General features: G+C 34.9%; 1 protein-coding gene across 2 annotated transcripts in view; it reads left to right on the top strand.

Annotated features, from left to right (window-relative positions):
• The window catches only part of KIF27 (kinesin family member 27), an 83,631-nt gene that overhangs the window by 18,345 nt on the left and 43,628 nt on the right, over nt 1-21,658 (top strand). For both annotated transcript variants that reach the window (XM_081282705.1, XM_081282706.1), the window contains 5 exons: nt 2,484-2,627; nt 9,703-9,900; nt 13,532-13,701; nt 14,228-14,331; nt 16,006-16,161. In XM_081282705.1, the coding sequence (XP_081138831.1) occupies nt 2,484-2,627; nt 9,703-9,900; nt 13,532-13,701; nt 14,228-14,331; nt 16,006-16,161 (772 nt within the window). The remainder of the gene's footprint in view (nt 1-2,483; nt 2,628-9,702; nt 9,901-13,531; nt 13,702-14,227; nt 14,332-16,005; nt 16,162-21,658) is intronic.

Below are 21,658 nucleotides of genomic sequence, written 5' to 3'. Positions count from 1 at the left end.
ATACTCTACCTCCTTATAAATACCTCTTTTTTTTAAAGAGAGAGAGAGAGAGAGAGAGAATTTTATTTATTTTTTCGGTGGACACAACATCTTTGTTTGTATGCGGTGCTGAGGATCGAACCCGGGCCACACGCATGCCAGGCGAGCGTGCTACCGCTTGAGCCACATCTCCAAGAGGTATTTAAGAGGTATTAAACTTTTTTATTCCAAATTTTGGATATAAGAATAGTATGTATGGGCTAGGGTTGTGGCTCAGTAGTTGAGCGCTCATCTAGCATGTGCAAGGCCCTGAGTTCGATCCTCAGCACCACATAAAAATAAATAAATAAAACAAAGGTATTATGTCCAACTACAGCTGAAAAATAAATCTTTTTTTAAAATAGAATAGTATGTGAAGGTACATATTTTGAACAGATTAAAAACTTTTTAAATAAATAATAAACCAAATAAAACTAAGTTATAAATAATTTGTACTTAAATATACCAAACTAGAAGTTATATTTTAAATTTCTCAATTAGTTGCCTACAGAAAGAAGATATTAACTAATGAGAATTATATCTTAATTTACAGATGTAACTATAGGTTATACAGCCATAAAGCATTATAAGGATAATCAGCATCACTTCCCCTCCTAATTTGGTGAAGAATCCCAGACAGAAAAGAAGGGACTTGCCTAGTCCTGCTATGAAGCTGTGATAAAAATCAAGGCTGGCCTTAGACCAGGGTTCCCAGTACAGGAGCCCATCCACTGCTGTGTCACCTCTGGATGAGTCATACACATACTGCAAACATCTACATTTTATTGATTAAATCTTTTTTGTAAAGAGAGCAGTATTTTTGTAAATGAACTACTCATTCTTGGCTATACCTGTCGCCTTGTAGAAAGAACATTCCTGTGAAGGAAAGTTAGAATACGAATGAGTGCATCTTTGTGTGTGTGTGAGTGTGTGTGTGTGTGTGTGTGTGTGTGTGTGTGTGTGTGTCTTAAAAAAGAAATAGGAGCCATGTGTGGTGGTCCACGCCTGTAATCCCAGCACCTTGGGAGGCTGAGATAGGAGGATTACGAGTTGAAAGCCAGCCTCAGCAAAAGTGAGGTACTAAATAACTCAGTGAGACTCTGTCTCTAAATAAAATACACAGTAGGGCTAGGGATGTGGCTCAGTGGTTTAGTGCTCCTGAGTCTAATCTCTGGTACCAAAACAAAGGGAGGTGGGACACCAGGCTCTATGGTTCCTGCCTATAATCCCAGCAGCTCAGGAGGCTGATGCAGGAGGATCATGAGTTCAAAGCTAGACTCAGCAATTTATCGAGGCCCTAAGCAACTCAGTAATACCCTGTCTCTAATTAAAAAAAAAAATATAAAAAAGGGCTGGGGATGTGGCTCAGTGGTTAAGTGCCCCTGGGTTCAATCTCTTGTACGTCCCCCCCCCCCAAAAAAAAAAAAAGAAAGAAGAAATAGGCCCCTAGAATTTAATCTCAGGGGTTTGGATACACTGTATCATCTGGAAAGAGATTTGATTTCACTGAGCCTTAGTTTCTTAAATGTAAAGGAATCATGTTTACTCACTGAAATTTTTAAAATACTAAGCAGGGGAGCCAGCTGTGATGGTGCACTTCTGTAGTCCTAGCAACTTGGGAGGCTGAGATAAGAGGATAGGAAGTTTGAGGCCAGCCTCAGCAACTTAATGAGGCCCTAAGCAATTTAGCAAGGCCCTGTCTCAAAATAAAAATAAAAAGGGCTGGGATTGTAGCTTAGTGCTAAAGTGTACCTGGGTTCAATTTCCAGTACCCCCCCCCCAAATATATATATAATACATACATGCATATACACACAGAGAGAGAGTCAGTATCTGGCATGAAGTGTAGGCCCTTGGCAAATAATTTTCTGTTTAACTTAAAGATTATTCAATAATTATTATTTGCATAATCCAAGTTTACTTTAAAACAGACTAGTTTCACCAGAAACAAAGTACTAAAACTGCTTAACCATCTTTTCAGGCTTCAAAATATATCTCTTAATAGTGAAAGAATACAAAATCTGCAAATATACTTTATTTAAATGTCCAAATATGTTCTTAAACTCTGTAGGTCAGTTTGGAAAATAAGAACTCTTTGATTTTTAAAAAGCCACATTAAAATCTCACAGTAATTCTTGCAAACTTGTAAAATGTTCTCTAGAACCTAGGTAACTATTTAATTAAACTAGATAACTAGTTTTCATATGCAGGAAATAAAAATTCATATGCAGGAAATAAAAATTTCTGTCTTCATAGTAGTTAATTCCTATGTTACAACTATGATAGGTCCCTCAACTGTTTCTGTCTTTCTTAGAAACCAGAAAAAAAGTCAAAATGAAAAGGATAAGACGAACTTAAGAGACATTGTCAAGCTGTCATTAAATCATGATTTTTTTGTGGTATTATATAGGTTCTTCTGAGTATTTTCTGTGGTGAATATCACATGTGCCTTTTTTCCTTCCCAGTGTGCTCTTGCTGCTGATGAAGTAGTATTTAATCAGAAGGAACTGGAGGTGAAGGAACTAAAGGATCAAGTGCAAATGATGGTACAGGAAAACAAAGGACATGTTGTTTCTTTGAAAGAAGCTCAAAAAGTGAATAGGTTACAGGTAGGGTTTCTTAATATATTTAGCTCAGTAGATGTAGTATATAACTAATAGATTTTAAGTGTAAGTGAGTTCATTTCCAAAAGGATATTTCAGTTGAAGAGTTCTATACTGAAAGAATTGGAGGTTTCCCCCTTAATCTGCTTAAGGATTCTTTTATTTTTTTTGGTATGGAGGATTGAATTCAGGGGCACTCAACCACTGAGCTACATCTCCAGCCCTGTTTTGTATTTTATTTAGAGACAAGGTCTCATTGAGTTGCCTAGCACCTTGCCATTGCTGAGGCTGGCTTTGAACTTGAGATCCTCCTGCTTCAGCCTCCCGAGCTGCTGGAATTACAGGCGTGTGCCACTGCCCCTAGCAAGGGGAAAACGTTTTTATTGTTAGTCAGACTTCTGTTTTACAAATATAAAGATAATATCAATATCCAGGGACTTAATTTACAAATTATATTATAATTATCTTTTCTCCATATTTCTCCTTCAGTTGTTTACAAAGGTACTAGAGAACATGATATTAAGAGTTGGAAGATAGGGCTGGGATGTTGCTCAGCGGTAGAGTGCTTGCCTGGTCTCTGAATTCAGTCCTCAACACCACCAAACCAAACCAAACCAAACACAAAAGATCTGAAAGATAAACGTATAATTTAAACTTTTTAATTTACTAGATTATCTTTTTACCTATGGATGATTTCTTCTTCTTTTTTTTTTTTTTTTTTTAGTACTGGGTAATTGACCCAGGGGTACACTATTAAGATGCCACATCCCAGCTCTTTTTTTTTTTTTTTAATTTTTTAAATTTTGAGACAGGGTCTTCCTAAGTTGCCAAGGCTAGCCTCAAACTTTTGGTCCTCCTGCCTCAGCCAGGCATGAACCACAAAGACCAGCAGTGATTTGCTCTTTAACTTTGGTTAAATCTTCCATATTCCGTATCTTAGCATTCCTATCATTAACATAGATATGTGCGCAGTTTAATACTGAGTATGAACCTTGGTAGTCACTCCCTAACCATCCCCCAAAATAGTTAATATCATTTAAAGCCTTTAGTTTCCTATCAGTAAAATAATTAGTGCCCTAAGAAATTATCTGATCCAATACAAATTAGATTTTGATTTTAATATTATTTTATTTTTGTTTTATTTTTAACCCTTCTAATTGTGTAATTATGTTTGCATGTATTTGTGGTGTATAATGTGATAATCCAGTACATACAGTGTGTAATGATTAAATTAGGGTAGTTAGCATTTCCATCTTATACATTTATTATTTCTAACATTTGGACCTTTTTAACCCCTTTCCTCTAGTTTTATAAAACATATATGCTAGAGTGTTGTAGACTTTATAAAACATACTAGATTGTTGTATACATAAATTAGAATATTATAACTCTATATTATAGCTATAAACTATAGTTACCCTACTGTACTATAAAACATTACAATTACTTTTTTTTCTTGATATTGGTTGCACCCAGTGGTGCTCTGCCACTGAGTCACATCCCTGGCCCTTTTCATTTTTTATTTTGAGACTAGATATTGCTAAGTTGCCGAGGCTTGCTTCAAAATTACTATTCTCCTGCCTCAGCTTCCCGAGGATTACAGGCATGTTCCACTGTGCTGCACTTAGAATTTTTTACAAAATTAACACATAATAATTGCACATATTTTATCAAATGAGAAAAGTTAGTATATTTATCACCTCAGACATATGTAATTTCTTTGTGCCTTGGAACATTCTAAATCCTCTATACTAGCTATTTTTTAAATGTAATTTTTTTATTTATATATGACAGCAGAATGCATTACAATTCTTATTACATATATAGAGCACAATTTTTCATATCTGTGATTGTATATATAGTATATTCACACCAATTCATGTATTTTGGATAGTAATAATCATCACATTCCACCATCATTTATTACCTCAAGCCCCCTCCCTTCCCCTCCAACCCCTCTGCCCTATCTAGAGTTCATCTATTCCTCCATGATCCCACTATGAATCAGCCTCCTTATATCAAAGAAAACTTTTGGCATTTGTTTTTTGGGATTGGCTGACCTCACTTAGCATTATCTTATCTAACTCCATCCATTTACCTGCAAATGCCATGATTTTATTCTCTTTTTATTACTGAATAATATTCCTTTGTGTATATGTGCCACACTTTTTCTTATCTATTCATCTATTGAAGGGCATCTAGGTTGATTCCACAGTTTAGCTATTGTGAATTGTGCTGCTATAAACATTGATGTGGCCGTGTCCCTGTAGAATGCTGTTTTTAAGTCCTTTAGGTATAGACCGAGAAGAGGTAAATGGTGGTTCCATTCCCAATTTTCTAAGAAATCTTCATACTGCTTTCCATATTGGCTGCACCAATTTGCCGTCCCACCAGCAGTGTATGAGTGTGCCTTTTCCCCAATGTCCGCACCAACACTTATTGTTGTTTGTATTCATAATAGCTTCCATTCTGACTGGAGTGAGATGAAATCTTAGAGTGGTTTTAATTTGCATTTATCTAATTGGAAGTGATGATGAACATTTTTTCATGTATTTGTTAATTGTACATCATCTTCTAAGAAGTGTCTCTTCAGGTCCTTGACCCATTTATTGATTGAGTTATTTGGGTTTTTTGGGGTTTTTTTGGTGTTTAGCTTTTTGAGTTCTTTATGTACCCTAGTTTTTAGTGCTCTATCTGATGTGTGAAGGGTAAAGATTTTCTCCCAAGATGTAGACTCTCTATTTACCTCACAGATTGTTTCTTTTGCTGAGAAGAAACTTTTTAGTTTGAGTCCATCTCATTTATTGATTCTTGATTTTACTTCTTGTTCCACAGGAGTCTTATTAAGGAAGTCGGGGACTAATCCCACCTGATGGAGATTAGGGCCTACTTTTTCTTCTGTTAGATGCAGGGTCTCTCGTTTTATTCTTAAGTCCTTGATCCATTTTGAGTTGAGTTTTGTGCATGGTGAGAGATAAGGGGTTTAATCTCATTTTGTTGCATATGGATTTCCAGTTTTCCCAGCACATTTGTTGAAGAGGCTATCTTTACTCCAATGTATGTTCTTGGCACCATTGTCTAATAAAAGATAATTGTAATTTTGTGGGTTAGTCTCTGTGTCCTCTATTCTGTACCATTGGTCTAGCAGTCTAATTTGGTGCCAATATCATGCTGTTTTTGTTACTATTGCTCTGTAGTATAGTTTAAGATCTGGTATAGTGATGCCACCTGCTTCACTCTTCCTGCTAAGGATTGCTTAAGCTATTCCGGTCTCTTATTTTTCCAGATGAATTTCATGATTGCTTTTTCTACTTCTATGAAGAATGTCATTGGGATTCTGATTGGAATTGCATTAAATCTGTATAATGTTTTTGGTAGTATGGTCATTTTGATAATATTAATTCTGCCTATCCAAGAGCAAGGTAGATATTTCCATCTTCTAAGGTCTTCTTTGATTTCTTTCTTTAGGGTTCTGTAGTTTTCATTGTATAGATCTTTCACCTCTTTTTTTAAGTTGATTCCCAAGTTTGTTTTTTTTTTTTTTTTGAGGCTATTGAGAATGGGGTAGTTTTCCTCATTTTTCTTTCTGAGGATTTGTCACTGATATAGAGAAATGCCTTTGATTTATGGGTGTTGATTTTATATCCTCTACTTTGCTGAATTCATTTGCTAGTTCTAGGAGTTTTCTGGTGGAACTTTTAGGGTCTTCCAGGTATAGAATCATATCATCAGCAAATAGTGATAATTTGAGTTCTTCTTTTCCTATGTGTATCCCTTTAATTTCTTTTGTCTATCTAATTGCTCTGACCAGTGTTTCAAGAGAGAGAGAAGGGAAATTGCATGGTAAAGGAAGGAGACCCTCATTGTTATACAAAATTACATATAAGAGGAAGTGAGGGGAAAGGGGGAAAAATGAAGAGAGAGAAATGAATTATAGTAGATGGGGTAGAGAGAGAAGATGGGAGGGGAGGGGAGGGGGGATAGTAGAGGATAGGAAAGGCAGCGGAATACAACATACACTAGTATGGCAGTATGTAAAAAAGTGGATGTGTAACCGATGTGAACCTGCAATATGTATATGGGGTAAAAATGGGAGTTCATAATCCACTTGAATCAAATGTATGAAATATGATATGTCAAGAGCTTTGTAATGTTTTGAACAACTAATAATAATAAAAAAAATTAAAAAAAAGATTGAACCTAGGGGCACTTAACCACTGAGCCATGTTCCAACCCTTTTTCTTTTTTAAGACAGGATCTTGCTAAGTTGCTGAGTATTTTAGTCAGTTTTTTTTTTTAATGCTGCTGTGACTAAATGACCTGACAATTTTAGAGGAGGAAAAGTTTATTTGAGGGCTCACAGTTTCAGAAGTTTCAGTCCACAGATAGCTAGATCCATTCTTCAAGGCTGGAGGTGAGTTAGAATATCAAGGTGGAAGAGTGGTGGAGGAAAGTGTCTCACATGATGATCAGAAAGCATAGAGACTCCACTTGCCAGATGCAAAATATATATCCCAAAGGTATCCCCCTAATGACTCACCACCTCCAACTATACCTTACCCGGCCTTTAGTCATCCTCAGTTAATCCTATCAGGGATTAATTCACCTCTCTGGAAACCCAATCATTTATCCTCTTAACTTTCTTGCATTGTCTGATACATGAGCTTTTGGAGGACATCTCACATCCAAACCAAAACACTGAGGCTGACTTTGAACTTGTAACACTCCTGCATCAACCTCCTGAGCAGCTAGGATTACAGGTGTATATACTACCACACCCACCTTATACAAGTCTTCCTAATCTTATCTTTACTTGAATTCTACATTCAGCTCAAAATATTTCTTAATTTTTATTTTGACTTTTTCTTTGATTTTTGAATTATAACAGTTATTTTATTTCTCTTTGGGGAATTTTAAATTTTATATTATTAACTTTTAGTTTAATTGCCAGTGGTCAGATAGCATACCATGCATGATTTCAACACTTTCAATATATTGAAACTTGCTTTCTGGCTAAGTTTAAAACCAAATTTTGTTGTTGTTATAGTTGCATTTAGAAAGAATGTTTGTTCTGCAATCATTGGTACAGTTAATCCTGTTATATGTGTATTTTTATTCACTTTTTTCATCTTTTTGTTATGTCATTAGAGAGTGATGTTAAAGTTTCCCACTGTGATTTTTCATAAATCTTCATGTAATACTGATAATTTTTGCATTATATGTGTCAAAGTGCATATAAATTAGGGGAACTGTTATTTTACCCTTGTGAATTGACATTTTTATACTTTTGCTACCCTCTTTTTGATGCTTCTAATGGTTTTTGAATTAAAGTCTATTTTGATATTACTGTAGCTGCACCAGCTTTTTTTATTGATTAAAAAAACTTGGGGCTGGGGTTGTGGCTCAGTGATAGAGCACTCACCTAGCACACGTGAGACCCTGGGTTGGATCCTCAGCACCACATAAAAATAAATAAATAAAATAAAGGTATTGTGTCCAACTACTTCTAAAAAATAAATGTATAAAAAGTCTTATTTTTAATCTTATCTATTTTAATTTGTATTTATTATAAGCAGCATATGGTTAATTTTAAAAGTCCTCTCTGTCTTTACTACTATCTTATGTAGTTCATTCATGAATTTAGCATAATTGCTCTTATGTTTTGGTTAATAAATAATATTCTTTCTGCTCTGTATTCCTTTTTTTTTATTCCTTTCTAACCTTTTGGATCAGTTGGTTATTTTTAAATTTTTTGTTGTTTTCTCCATTAACTTATAAGTTGTGCTTTTATTCTATTTTTTAGTGGTTATTCTAGAATATATTGTTCATTCTTGACTTAAATTCTAATATTAATTAGTACTTTTGCCCTTTTCCCAGGCAATGTAGGGATTCCACTTAACACTTCTAACTTACATACTTTTTTTTTTTTTTTTGGTGGTGGTGGTACTGGGGATTGAACCCAGGACCCTGCATATGCTAGATGAGTGCTCTACCACTGAGCTATATCCCCAGGTAAAACAAAGAGAGCTATCTGGATTAGAAACACTTCAAAAATTTTCTTTAGGGGCTGGGGATGTGGCTCAAGCGGTAGCGTGCTCACCTGGCATGCGTGCGGCCCGGGTTCGATCCTCAGCACCACATACAAAGATGTTGTGTCTACCGAAAACTGAAAAATAAATATTAAAAAAATTCTCTCTAAAAAAAATTCTTTAAAGGATACATAAAACACTACCTTCCTGCCACACACACGACCTATAATTCATTCTGCCTTTGATTTCCAAGTTTTCTTCCTCCCTGGATCTTTTGTGGCTGGTTACCTTTAGTTTCTTTGTGCTTCTGATTTTCTTTTTCACTAATGAAAAGCTTTCACTTTACTGCACTTTCTCCTTTGCCGACATCTCTGCTAAATCTGATATTTTGTCTTTCAGCTTTCTTATTTCTTCTTGGATTTTACTCCAAAAGTCCATTCTTCATGAGATAGCTAATTAAATTACTCCAATTACAGTGGCAAAATAACCAATCACAGTGGACGGGGTATAGTCTTTGAGTATTGACTTTTTTGGCTGCTTGCTTGTTTACTATTCAAAAGATTTTTGCCACTTAGAATGGTACTAATTTGGGGCTGGGATTGTGGCTCAGAGGTAGAGCGCTTGCCTACCATGCATGAGGCACCGGGTTCAATTCTCAGCACCACATAAAAATAAAATAAAGATTAAAAAAAAAAGAATGGTGTGTGTGTGTGTGTATTCATTCTAAAATAACCACTAAAAAAAAAAAAAACACTAGAAAGCAGAAAGATAGCCTTTGGATAAATGAAGTTTGACTGTACTGTTAAGATATTTGTGATTTTGGTCAATATAAAATTGATTATTTATTTTTAAAATATTTTTAGTTGTAGATGGATACAATACCCTTTTTTTTGTTTGTTTATTTTTTTTATGTGGTGCTGGGGACTGAACCCAGTGCCTTATGTATACTAGCTAAGTGCTCACCACTGAGCCACGACTCCAGTCCTTATAAAATTGATTTTTAATTACATATGCTAAGTCTCTATTCAATTTCTCATCTCTGTTCTACAAAGAATGAAAAAATAATAGAACAGCAGCTTCTTGTGGATCAGCTGAGTGAAGAACTAACAAAACTTAACCTGTCAATGACTAAAGAAAGTTGTGGAGATGGGCCTGATGCCAGGATCCCTGAAAAAAGACCATATACCGTACCATTTGACACTCGTTTGGGGCATTATATTTATATTCCATCAAGACAAGATTCCAGGAAGGTACAGTTCTATTTTTTTCTTTGAGATTGAAAAAAAAAATTGTTTATAGTATTATATTATGGGTAGTTCTACAGTCTTAGCAGTTTTTTTCTGTTTGGCTTTATGAACTTTTATGTTTCTCTTTCTCTTACACTTGAGTGTGAATACCAACTTTGCTGTGTAGTCCTGGATGTTTGCTGAACCTGAGTAAGCATCTGTAAGGATGGGGTAACATGGTGGGGCCATATAGAGGGTTTACATGAGATGCTGACTCTGAAGTACCTGCAATGCCTGGTAAACGGTATCCTCAGCATATGCATGGTGCCCCAGGCCCAAATGTCACAGAGTGAGTAAGATAGATACTATCCTTGCCTGTACGCTTTTCAGTTTTAAGTGCTTAGATTTTAAATTTTAAACAAATATTATTATTTCAGTTGACATTTTCTTTATGGTTGAATATGACAGATTTTTTCATAGACTAAGAAGAAAGAAATTCTTTGTAGGCTTCAAATATCTATTAATTTATTTAATAATTTTTATCTTCTATATTTAAAAAGTCCTTTTCTTTCAATTATTGGTTGTAATTTGAAAATTTTTCTGTTTCTGTCCATTCTTTTATTTGCTAATTGAGGGGTTTTTTTTTTTGTCGTTGTTTTTTGTTTTTTGTTTTTGATGGTGGTAGTTGTCTCTCTCTCTCTCTCTGGGGAGTTAGAGCTCCATGGGCTCTGCCAGAAGAGTTAAATCATTTTTTTCTTTTTCTTTTTGTGGTACTGGGGATTGAACCCAGGTCCTCATTAAGACTTTCTTTTAATTATATTTTTTCTAGTTGTAGATGTACACAATTGCTTTACTTATTTATTTTTATGTGGTGCTGAGGATCAAACCCAGTGCTCTAGGCAAGTAATCTACCACTGAGCCACAAGCCCAGCCCCTTCTTTTATTTTTATTATAATTCTTTTTTTTAATTTTTATTTTTTTATTAGTTACACATGACAGTGCAATGATCTTGACAGTTCATATATTTGAATCAAATGGGGTATAATTATTCTTTATCACAAGTTGTTTGAGTAGATCTGAAATAGACATGGAATAAAAACTTCCATAGTCATTGCTTCAAATAAGCAAATTTTTAGTTTTGTTTTAAAATATTTCCTTCTACCCTAAAAGAACCATCCATCAAAAGAGGGGGAAAAGGAAGGAGATACAAAGGCCATATGATAAGCAGTTTGGGAATTCTCTTGCTCCTATTATGTATCTAGAAATTCTGGTCACCTCTTGTGTTTATATCAGTCACTGCAGCAGCCAGGAGAAGTCAGGCATGATGGCAGGGCCCACATGTTCAGGTGTTGTTCCAGTATTCTAAAAGAGAGGGGAAGGTTTCACTTTGAATACCAAAATGAGCTATATTAAGCCACATAGTACATCTAAAATGCAATTTAATTTTCTCCTGGATTTCTTCTCCTTGGCAGAAGTCTAGCTAATATTTTCCATCTCAAATATTTTTTTCCTGCTGTCTACCTCTAATATTTTCTTGAAGTAATTATAATCTGGCATGTGAAATATTTCTTCAGCTTAAAATACTTTCAGATGAAAAGGGGGGAAATGACTTTTAATCAATTTAAAATAAATTATATAAAGAATTTGAACTTTATTTCTTATATGCTTACTTATACATTTTGGAGGGAAAAAGTGAAAAGATCTTATTTATTTTAAAAGTATAATATTTGTCATACATGTATGTCATTAGTAGCTTTTCTCATTTAACAACACATTGTGAACATTTGATAGTCATTATATATTCTCTCATAAGAGTATGATTTTAAATTTTTTGTGGCACTGGGGGTAGAGTCCAGGACCTCAAGCATAGGCAAGCATTCCATTGCAGAGTTACACCCCCAGTCCAAAACCAGATCTTGATTTAAACTTAAATAAGCAGGGCTGAGGCTGTGGCTCAGTGGTAGAGTGCTTGCCTAGCATGTGTGAGGCACTGGGTTCGATTCTCAGCACTACATATAAGTAAATGAATAACATAAAGGTCTACACATCTAAAAAAAATTTAAAAATGAGTTCATTTAAAAAATAAACTTAAATAAGCAGATCTTATTTAGTGTTCATCATTAAGCTTGGCTGTTTGGTTTTCTTTAAAATAAGAAAAGTTAAAGGCAAATTACAATCCCAGAAAACTAAGTTTGACTCTGAACAAAAGGTTTTATTTGCTCTTGAGAGGACACCCAGACCCTGACAAGAAAAAACTTGATGCTTGTCAGTTACAGGTCAGATTACCATGCTGGGTACATTATACTTGTTAGATATATACTTTTTGAGTTGGTTCTTCTGGGAAGACTTTTTCTCCCTCATAACATTTTCCCTCAAACTGGGAGCCACCTAGAAAACTTTACCCCTTATCCATCATGGAGTTGATGTGATAGATGGTGCCATTAAGTGACCAACAGCGGGGGTCACAAAAATCAGATATAAATAAGAGGATCTTTAGTAACAGGTAGGTTTTTTTAGGAAGGGATGTGTGAGGGATCTACTGTCAAGTGATTAAACTTTGAACCACCGTGCGATATACATATTCTACTATATGTTGTAATTTTAACAGCTTATATAATGTCTTGCATTAGTAAATTGAATGCTCATCTAAGATTTTATTATTTTTCTGAGAAGTCACCCTAATGTTTGGTTACAGAGGTGATAAAATGAAAATACTAAGTAATAGAACCCCGAACAAAAGTATAAAAGCAATTTCTATCTAATTCATTGCTTTTTTTTTTCCAGAGTCATTTTTTAAGCACTTGAAGTGCATTTCCAATAGAAGCATGTTATAATATAGAAAATCCTTAGACTAGCACAGAAGTTTTTTTTACCAATTTTATATCAAACATTAAAACATTAATTCAACTGTATCTAACTATCATATGTCAAGTATGAATATCTGCATTATGATTTTCAAATTGGTAATGTTTGTTCTGGCTGAGGGAGTGGCAATAGTTCTGGATTTATTCCTATGAGAGGGGATATAGAAATTTAGCAATAATCTCACAATTCTCTAAACATTCTGGACAGGGAAGATTGGGGGGTGGGTATATTTGTTGGGAAGTACCTGTACTGTGTTAAATTGGGATATTTTCCATCCGTCCCTTTGGTTTTATTTTATTTTATTTCTTTTTTTGGTATCAGGGATTGAACCCAAGGGTACTCAATCACTGAGCCACATCACCAGCCCTTTTGATTTATTTTGAGACAGGGTCTCAATAGGTTGCATACAGCCTTGCTAAGTTGAGGAGGCTGTCTTGGAAGCTACAATCCTCCTGCCTCAGCCTCCTGAGCCACTGGGATTACAGGCATGCACTACCATGCCTGGCTGGTTTTATTTTTGAATACTATTTTCTATGAAGCTAATATTGAAGATAGAAGATCTTTCTAGAAGAGAAAGAGCTGTGTGGATTCTGAAAGAAGTATGTGTCCATGAGGCACAACAGTATTGTGAAATTAATTTTGACCCTTTTTTAGGGGAGCATTTTTCACTGATTGTTTATTTTTTAAGTAACTATTTAATAACCTCTTTAAAAACATTTTGAAAATAGGATAAAATAAACATTTTTAAAAATCACTTTTTTTGTTGTTGGGTGGGGGAATCACTTGCAAGGTCTATACAAGCTCTCCTACATACTCTCTGGATCAAGTATTTGCTGGATTTCGAACACGAAGTGAGATGCTGTTGGGCCATATAGAAGAACAAGATGAAGTCCTCCACTGCCAATTTTCTGATAACAGTGATGATGAAGAATCAGAAGGTCAAGAGAAATGTAGAGCTAGGTATGTTAAATATAGACTCATTTAATAAACATCATTATATTTATTACATGATGCAATAGTTTTTTTTTAATTAAAGTGTATGTTTTTCACTTAATAAAAGAGCAGGTAGTTTTTTGTTAAATGTACTTTCATCTAATATGTTGTGAAAATAGTGTTTGAACAAAAGTAACAAGTCTTAGAATTGAAAAATAATTTTGCTTTCAGAGCTTTGGTAGTTATTAGATTCTAATTTTCAGAGGGAATTTTTTGGCTTTCTGAATTCTGCTTCCAGAATAGCAGCAAACATGGTGGACTTCCCACTGGATCCAATTTGGGGGACATCCTTTTATTTTGAAGAACATTAATAAGGTCCTGCTTTGTTTTATATATAATTATTTTTTTAACATTACTGTTAATTCTTGGAGAAATTAATTTGAGGCTAGATTATAAACACAAATTACCCTTTAACTGGATTCTTCCTTCCTTCCTTCCTTCCTTCCTTCCTTCCTTCCTTCCTTCCTTCCTTCCTTCCTTCCTTCCTTTCAAGGTGTAGAAGTCATCCATGGATTAAAAAGCCAAGTTCTGTTTGTTCTCTTGTCGAGTTGAATGATACTCAGGATGAAGCACGAAAGTCAAGTTTGGGAAGTAAAGGTATATAGACTTTCTCAAATAATTTAAATTAGTGGTTGTGAGAGACACTGCTTTTTTTTTTTTCAGTCAATAATTTAAGAAGTATCTATGAACTCTCAAAACTGGAACTTGATAGGAAAGATTTCCTGGTTGGTAGACCTTCCTTTATATTCTCTTTTCTGCCTATATTTTTCATAAAATTTTGTTCCTTAATAAAAATTTTTTCCTATCAGTTCAGTCTGAAGATACAGTCTCTCTTTGAATAGAGATTATATTTTATAGACTTGAGTTGATAATGCTTTGTACCCTTGGTTACTTTAAAGTACACTGTAAATAATCTTTCAGGTGTCTACTCTGCATTGGCACATATGCCTACCATTAGTGATATATTTGGTCTTAAAACCCAGTTGTCTACTGGGTGCTTATGATGTTTTAGAACAAAATTGATGAGTATTTTTATGCATCACATAACAGCATCAAAAACATTTATCTTGAAACCAGGTGCATCTGTAATCCCAACTACTGGGTAGGCTAAAGCAGGAGGAGTGTAAGTTTGAGGCCAGCTTCAGCAGCTTAGCAAAACCCTGTCTGAAAATAAAAAATACAGTGGGCTGGGGATGTAGCTTAGTAGTAGAGCACCCCTGGGTTCCATCCCTTGTACTGAAAAATAAAAACATTATGTTGCAAAAACTATATAGTACAATAGGATAATTTAACATCTCTCTTTGCTGACAACTGAAAACTGGTCAATATAGAAAAAATAAGGTTATAGGGAATATAAATAACAGGATAAGTGCTATAGTGTGAAAATAGAGAACATCTGTTTAAGAGCCTACGTATATAATATTTACCAAAAATTGATTATAAATAAAACTAATCTCAAAATGTAGAAATAGTAAAGATGTTATTTGAGTTGTTATTCTTGAGCCATTTGTTATTTGTCTGCAATCAGAAAAGAAACTTATGCCTGAATATAAATAAATATACTAGTTGAGAAAGCCTAGCCTTGAAAGAAAGAAAAAAAAAGTAAGTCAAACTAAAACAGATGCTAATGACAGTGTTGTTTTATATTCTGGTGCAGGACATTGACAAACATTGCTGGACCACACTCTCAGAAGCAGGATATTCAGTGCATTCTCTGTTCACAATAAAACTAGCAGTTAAAAAAATAAAATAAAATAAAACTAGCAGTTAATAGGAAAAAAACTCACCCCTCTCCCCATCTGGAGATTTTATACCTATCTCAGAGAACTCATGTTAAGGGCAATGACCAACTATCCAAACCTATGAGATATAACTAAAGCATATTTTAAGGAAATAGAAACTCTGTCAGCCTGAAAGCTGAAGTCTCAATTCCTATGTATTTTGTTCCTCTTTCCTTTCCTTCCTTTTTGTCCTCCCTCTGCTACCTCTAAACTGTTTTGTTTTGCTTTTCTTTTAGTTTGTCTTGGTACTGGAGATCTCCAACCATTTGTATTTTTTATTTTGAGACAGCATCTCACGTAACTGCTGAGAGCTTAAGTTGCTGAGGCTGCCCTCAAACCTGAGATTCTCCTGCCTCAGCCTCCCAAGTTACTGGGATTAGAGTCATGTGCCACCACACTTGGTTGTTCTTCTTTTCTTTAAAACCCTACTTTTGAATATTTTATGATCAGGTATATTTTTGTTCTCAGTTTTGTTATTTTTATTTTAAAGATTTAAAGATTGAATATCTCCGGGAGAGTCAAGAGTTGAATTTGCAAAAATTAAAGAAATCAGAACTCATACTTAATGAAGCTAAACAAAAAATGAGAGAACTTACAATTAACATCAAGATGAAGGAAGATCTGATTAAAGAATTAATAAAAACAGGTAATAGTGTGCTATGAACAGGTTATATGAGAGAGAAAACTTTTAAAATTGCTTTTGATGTGGTAACATTTACTGTACTTTTTGAAGCTCAGCACTATGCAATATAGACTGGATTAGGTATGACAAAGTGTGTTTTAGAGCCAGTATGTGGAGGTTAGTTATTAAAAGAATTTTATTAGGGTGGATTTTATCTGTAATGTGTCTAGCCAGTATGAACTTTGTGTTGTGCTGAAACTATGACACTTGGTATTTTTCCCATTAAAAAAATACTAAACATATAAGAATACATCTGAGATGTTATTCTAACAAAATTGTAATAATTATTTGTTTTATTTTATTTTATTTTTTTTAATTTTTATTGGTTGTTCACAACATTACAAAGCTCTTGACATATCATACTTCATACATTAGATTGAAGTGGGTTATGAACCCCCAATTTTACCCCAAATGCAGATTGCAGAATCACGTCAGTTACACATCCACAATTTTACATAATGCCCTATTAGTAATTGTTGTATTCTGCTACCTTACCTATCCCCTACTATCCCCCCTCCCCTCCCCTCCCTTCTTCTCTCTCTACCCCATCTACTGTAATTCATTTCTCTCCTTGTTTATTTTCCCATTCCCCTCACAACCTCTTATATGTAATTTTGTATAGCAATGAGGGTCTCCCTTCATTTCCATGCAATTTTCCTCATCTCTCCCTTTCCCTCCCATCTCATGTCACTGATTAATGTTACTCTTTTCTTCCCACTCTTCCTCCCTGCTCTGTTCATATTTGCTCTCATTATATCAAAGAAGACATTTGGTATTTGTTTTTTAGGGATTGGCTAGCTTCACTAAGCATAATCTGCTCTAGTGCCGTCCATTTCCCTGCAAATTCTATGATTTTGTCATTTTTTATTGCTGCATAGTACTCCATTGTGTATAGATGCCACATTTTTTTTATCCATTCATCTATTGAGGGGCATCTGGGTTGGTTCCACAGTCTAGCGATTGTGAATTGTGCTGCTATGAACATCGATGTGGCAGTATCCCTGTAGCATGCTCTTTTAAGGTCTTCAGGGAATAGTCCGAGAAGGGCAATAGCAGGGTCAAATGGTGGTTCCATTCCCAGCTTTCCCAGGAATCTCCAAACTGCTTTCCAAATTGGCCGCACCAATTTGCAGTCCCACCAGCAATGTACAAGTGTACCCTTTTCTCCACATCCTCGCCAGCACTTGTTGTTGTTTGACTTCATAGTGGCTGCCAATCTTACTGGAGTGAGATGGTATCTTAGGGTGGTTTTGATTTGCATTTCTCTGACTGCTAGAGATGGTGAGCATTTTTTCATGTACTTGTTGATTGATTGTATATCCTCCTCTGAGAATTGTCTGTTCAGGTCCTTGGCCCATTTGTTGATTGGGTTATTTGTTATCTTATTGTCTAATTTTTTGAGTTCTTTGTATACTCTGGATATTAGGGCTCTATCTGAAGTGTGAGGAGTAAAAATTTGTTCCCAGGATGTGGGCTCCCTATTTACCTCTCTTATTGTTTCTCTTGCTGAGAAAAAACTTTTAAGTTTAATTAAGTCCCATTTGTTGATTCTTGTTGTTAACTCTTGTGCTATGGGTGTCCTATTAAGGAATTTGGAGCCGGACCCCACAATCTGTAGATCGGAGCCAACTTTTTCTTCTATCAGACGCAGAGTCTCTGGTTTGATATCAAGCTCCTTGATCCATTTTGAGTTAACTTTTGTGCATGGCAAGAGAAAGGGATTCAGTTTCATTTTGTTGCATATGGATTTCCAGTTTTCCCAACACCATTTGTTGAAGACGCTATCCTTCCTCCATTGCATGCTTTTAGCCCCTTTATCAAATATAAGATAGTTGTAACTTTGTGGATTAGTCTCTATGTCCTCTATTCTAAACCATTGGTCCACCCGCCTGTTTTGGTACCAGTACCATGCTGTTTTTGTCACTATTGCTCTGTAATATAGTTTGAAATCTGGTATCGCTATACCACCTGATTCACACTTCCTGTTTAGAATTGCTTTTGCTATTCTGGGTCTTTTATTTTTCCATATGAATTTCATGATTGCTTTATCAATTTCTACAAGATATGCCGTTGGGATTTTGATTGGCATTGCATTAAACCTATAGAGAACTTTTGGTAATATCGCCATTTTGATGATGTTAGTTCTGCCTATCCATGAACACGGTATATTTTTCCATCTTCTAAGATCTTCTTCTACTTCTCTCTTTAGGGTTCTGTAGTTTTCATTGTATAGGTCTTTCACCTCTTTTGTTAGGTTGATTCCCAAGTATTTTTTTTTTTTGAGGATATTGTGAATGGAGTGTTTTTCCTCATTTCCGTTTCAGAAGTTTTGTCACTGATATACAGAAATGCCTTTGATTTATGCGTGTTGATTTTATATCCTGCCACTTTGCTGAATTCATTTATTAGTTCTAGTAGTTTCTTTGTAGACCCTTTTGGGTCTTCTAGGTATAGAATCATGTCATCTGCAAAGAGTGATAATTTAAGTTCTTCTTTTCCAATTTTTATGCCTTTAATTTCTTTCGTCTGTCTAATTGCTCTGGCCAGTGTTTCGAGAACTATATTGAATAGAAGTGGAGATAGAGGGCATCCCTGTCTTGTTCCGGATTTTAGAGGGAATGCCTTCAACTTTTGTCCATTCAGAATGAGGCTAGCCTGAGGCTTAGCATAGATAGCTTTTACAATGTCAAGGTAAGTTCCTGTTATCCCTAATTTTTCTAATGTTTTGAATATAAAGGGATGCTGTACTTTGTCAAATGCTTTCTCTGCATCAATCGAAATGATCATATGGTTCTTATCTTTAAGCCTATTGATGTGGTGAATCACATTTATTGATTTCCGTATGTTGAACCATCCTTGCATCCCAGGGATGAATCCTACTTGATCATGGTGCACTATTTTTTTGATGTGTTTTTGTATTCGATTCGCCAGAATTTTATTGAGGATTTTTGCATCTAGGTTCATTAGAGATATTGGTCTGTAGTTTTCTTTCTTTGAGGTGTCTTTGTCTGGTTTCAGAATCAGGGTGATGTTGGCCTCATAGAATGAATTTGGAAGAGCTCCCTCTTTTTCTATTTCCTGAAATAACTTGAAAAGTATTGGTATTAATTCTTCTTTAAAGGTTTTGTAAAACTCCACTGTATACCCATCCGGTCCTGGGCTTTTCTTGGTTGGTAGTCTTTTGATGGCTTCTTCAATTTCATCCATTGATATTGGTCTGTTCAAATTGTGTGTATCCTCCTGACTCAGTCTGGGTAAATCATATGACTTAAGAAATTTATCGATGTCTTCACTATCTTCTATTTTGTTGGAATATAGGTTTTCAAAATAATTTCTAATTGTCTTCTGTATTTCTGTAGCATCTGTTGTGATATTGCCTTTTTCATTCCGTATGTTAGTAATTTGAGTTCTCTCTCTTCTTCTCTTCGTTAGCATGGCTAAAGGTCTGTCGATCTTATTTATTTTTTCGAAGAACCAACTTTTAGTTTTGTTAATTTTTTCAATAGTTTCTTTTGTTTCAATTTCATTGATTTCCGCTCTGATTTTAATTATTTCTAGCCTTCTGCTACATTTGCTGTTGTTTTGCTCTTCCTTTTCTAGGGCTTTGAGATGAAGTGTGAGCTCATTTATTTGTTGGTTTTTTCTTTTTTTGAGGAATGACCACCAGGCGATGAATTTTCCTCTTAAAACTGCTTTCATTGTGTCCCATAGATTCCAATATGTTGTGTCTGTATTTTCATTTATCTCTAAGAATTTTTTGATTTCCTCCTTTATGTCTTCTGTAACCCATTGATCATTCAGTAACATATTGTTCATTTTCCATGTGATGTAGGATTTTTTCCTTCCTTCTTTTATCATTGATTTCCAGTTTCATTCTATTATGATCAGATAAAATGCATGGTATTATCTCCACCCCTTTATATTTACTGAGGGTTGCCCTATTGCATAATATATGGTCTATTTTTGAGAAGCATCCATGTGCTGCTGAGAAAAAAGTATATCCATTTGATGATGGTTGATATATTCTATATATGTCAGTTAAGTCTAGGTTATTGATTGTGATATTGAGTTCTATAGTTTCTTTATTCAATTTTTGTTTGGAGGATCTGTCCAATGGTGAGAGAGGTGTGTTGAAGTCACCCATAATTATTGTGTTGTGGTCTATTTGATTCTTGAACTTGAGGAGAATTTGTTTTATGAATGTCGCAGCACCATTTTTTGGTGCATAAATATTGATAATTGTTATGTCTTGTTGGTGAATAGTTCCTTTTAACAGTATATAATGACCTTCTTTATCCCTTTTGATTAACTTAGTCTTGAAGTCGATTTTATTTGATATGAGGATGGCCACCCCTGCTCGCTTACGAGAACTGTGTGCGTGGTATATTTTTTCCCATCCTTTCACCTTCAGCCTGTGTATGTCTTTTCCAATCAGATGTGTCTCCTGGAGGCAGCATATTGTTGGGTTTGTTTTTTTAATCCATGATGCCAGCCTATGTCGCTTTATTGGAGAGTTTAAGCCATTAACATTCAGAGTTACTATTGATATATGGTTTGAACTTCCATCCATGTTTGATTGTTTATCCTTTTTTTAAAAAAAATTTAGTTTGTTTCTCCGTGATTATCTTTCCCGTCGCCCTCTGTCTTTACCGAGGCACTTCCCACTGATGGTTTTGGTTATTGTTTTTCATTTCTTCCTCGTGTAGTGTTTTGCTCAAAATGCTTTGCAATGCTGGTTATCTGGCTGCAAATTCTTTTAACTTTTGTTTATCATGAAAGATCTTTATTTCGTTGTCATACCTGAAGCTTAATTTTGCTGGATACAGAATTCTTGGTTGGCATCCATTGTCTGATTTCAGAGTTTGAAATACATTGTTCCATGACCTTCTTGCTTTCAGTGTCTGTGATGAAAAATCCGTTGTTAACCGTATTGGTTTACCCCTAAATGTAATCTGTCTCCTTTCTCTTGTAGCTTTTAATATTTTCTCTTTGTTCTGTATATTGGATATCTTCATAACAATGTGTCTTGGCGTTGGTCTACTGTGATTTTGTGTGCTCGGTGTCCTGTATGCATCTTCAATTTGTATATCTGTTTCCTTTTTTATTTCTGGAAAGTTTTCTGTAATTATTTCATTCAGCAGGTTTCTCATTCCCTTGGTTTGAATCTCTGTACCTTCTTCTATCCCGATGACTCGTAAGTTTGGTTTCTTCATGTTATCCCATAACTCTTGGATGTTTTTCTCGTGATTTTTTACCAGCCTTTCTGAGTTGGCTAGACTCTTTTCAAGATGGTATATTTTGTCTTCATTATCTGACGTTCTGGCTTCTACTTGCTCCACTCTGTTAGTGATACTCTCAATTGAGTTTTTAATTTGGTTTATCGTTTCCTTCATTTCTAGAATTATTGTTTGATTATTTTTTATAATCTCTATCTCCTGATAAAGATGTTTAACTTCTTCTT

Source organism: Spermophilus citellus (genome assembly GCF_964194105.1).
Source record: "Spermophilus citellus genome assembly, chromosome: 2".
In the NCBI taxonomy this organism is placed as follows: domain Eukaryota; kingdom Metazoa; phylum Chordata; class Mammalia; order Rodentia; family Sciuridae; genus Spermophilus; species Spermophilus citellus.
The sequence above is the reverse complement of the archived record's forward strand: the minus strand, read 5'-3'. Positions and strand labels throughout refer to the sequence as shown.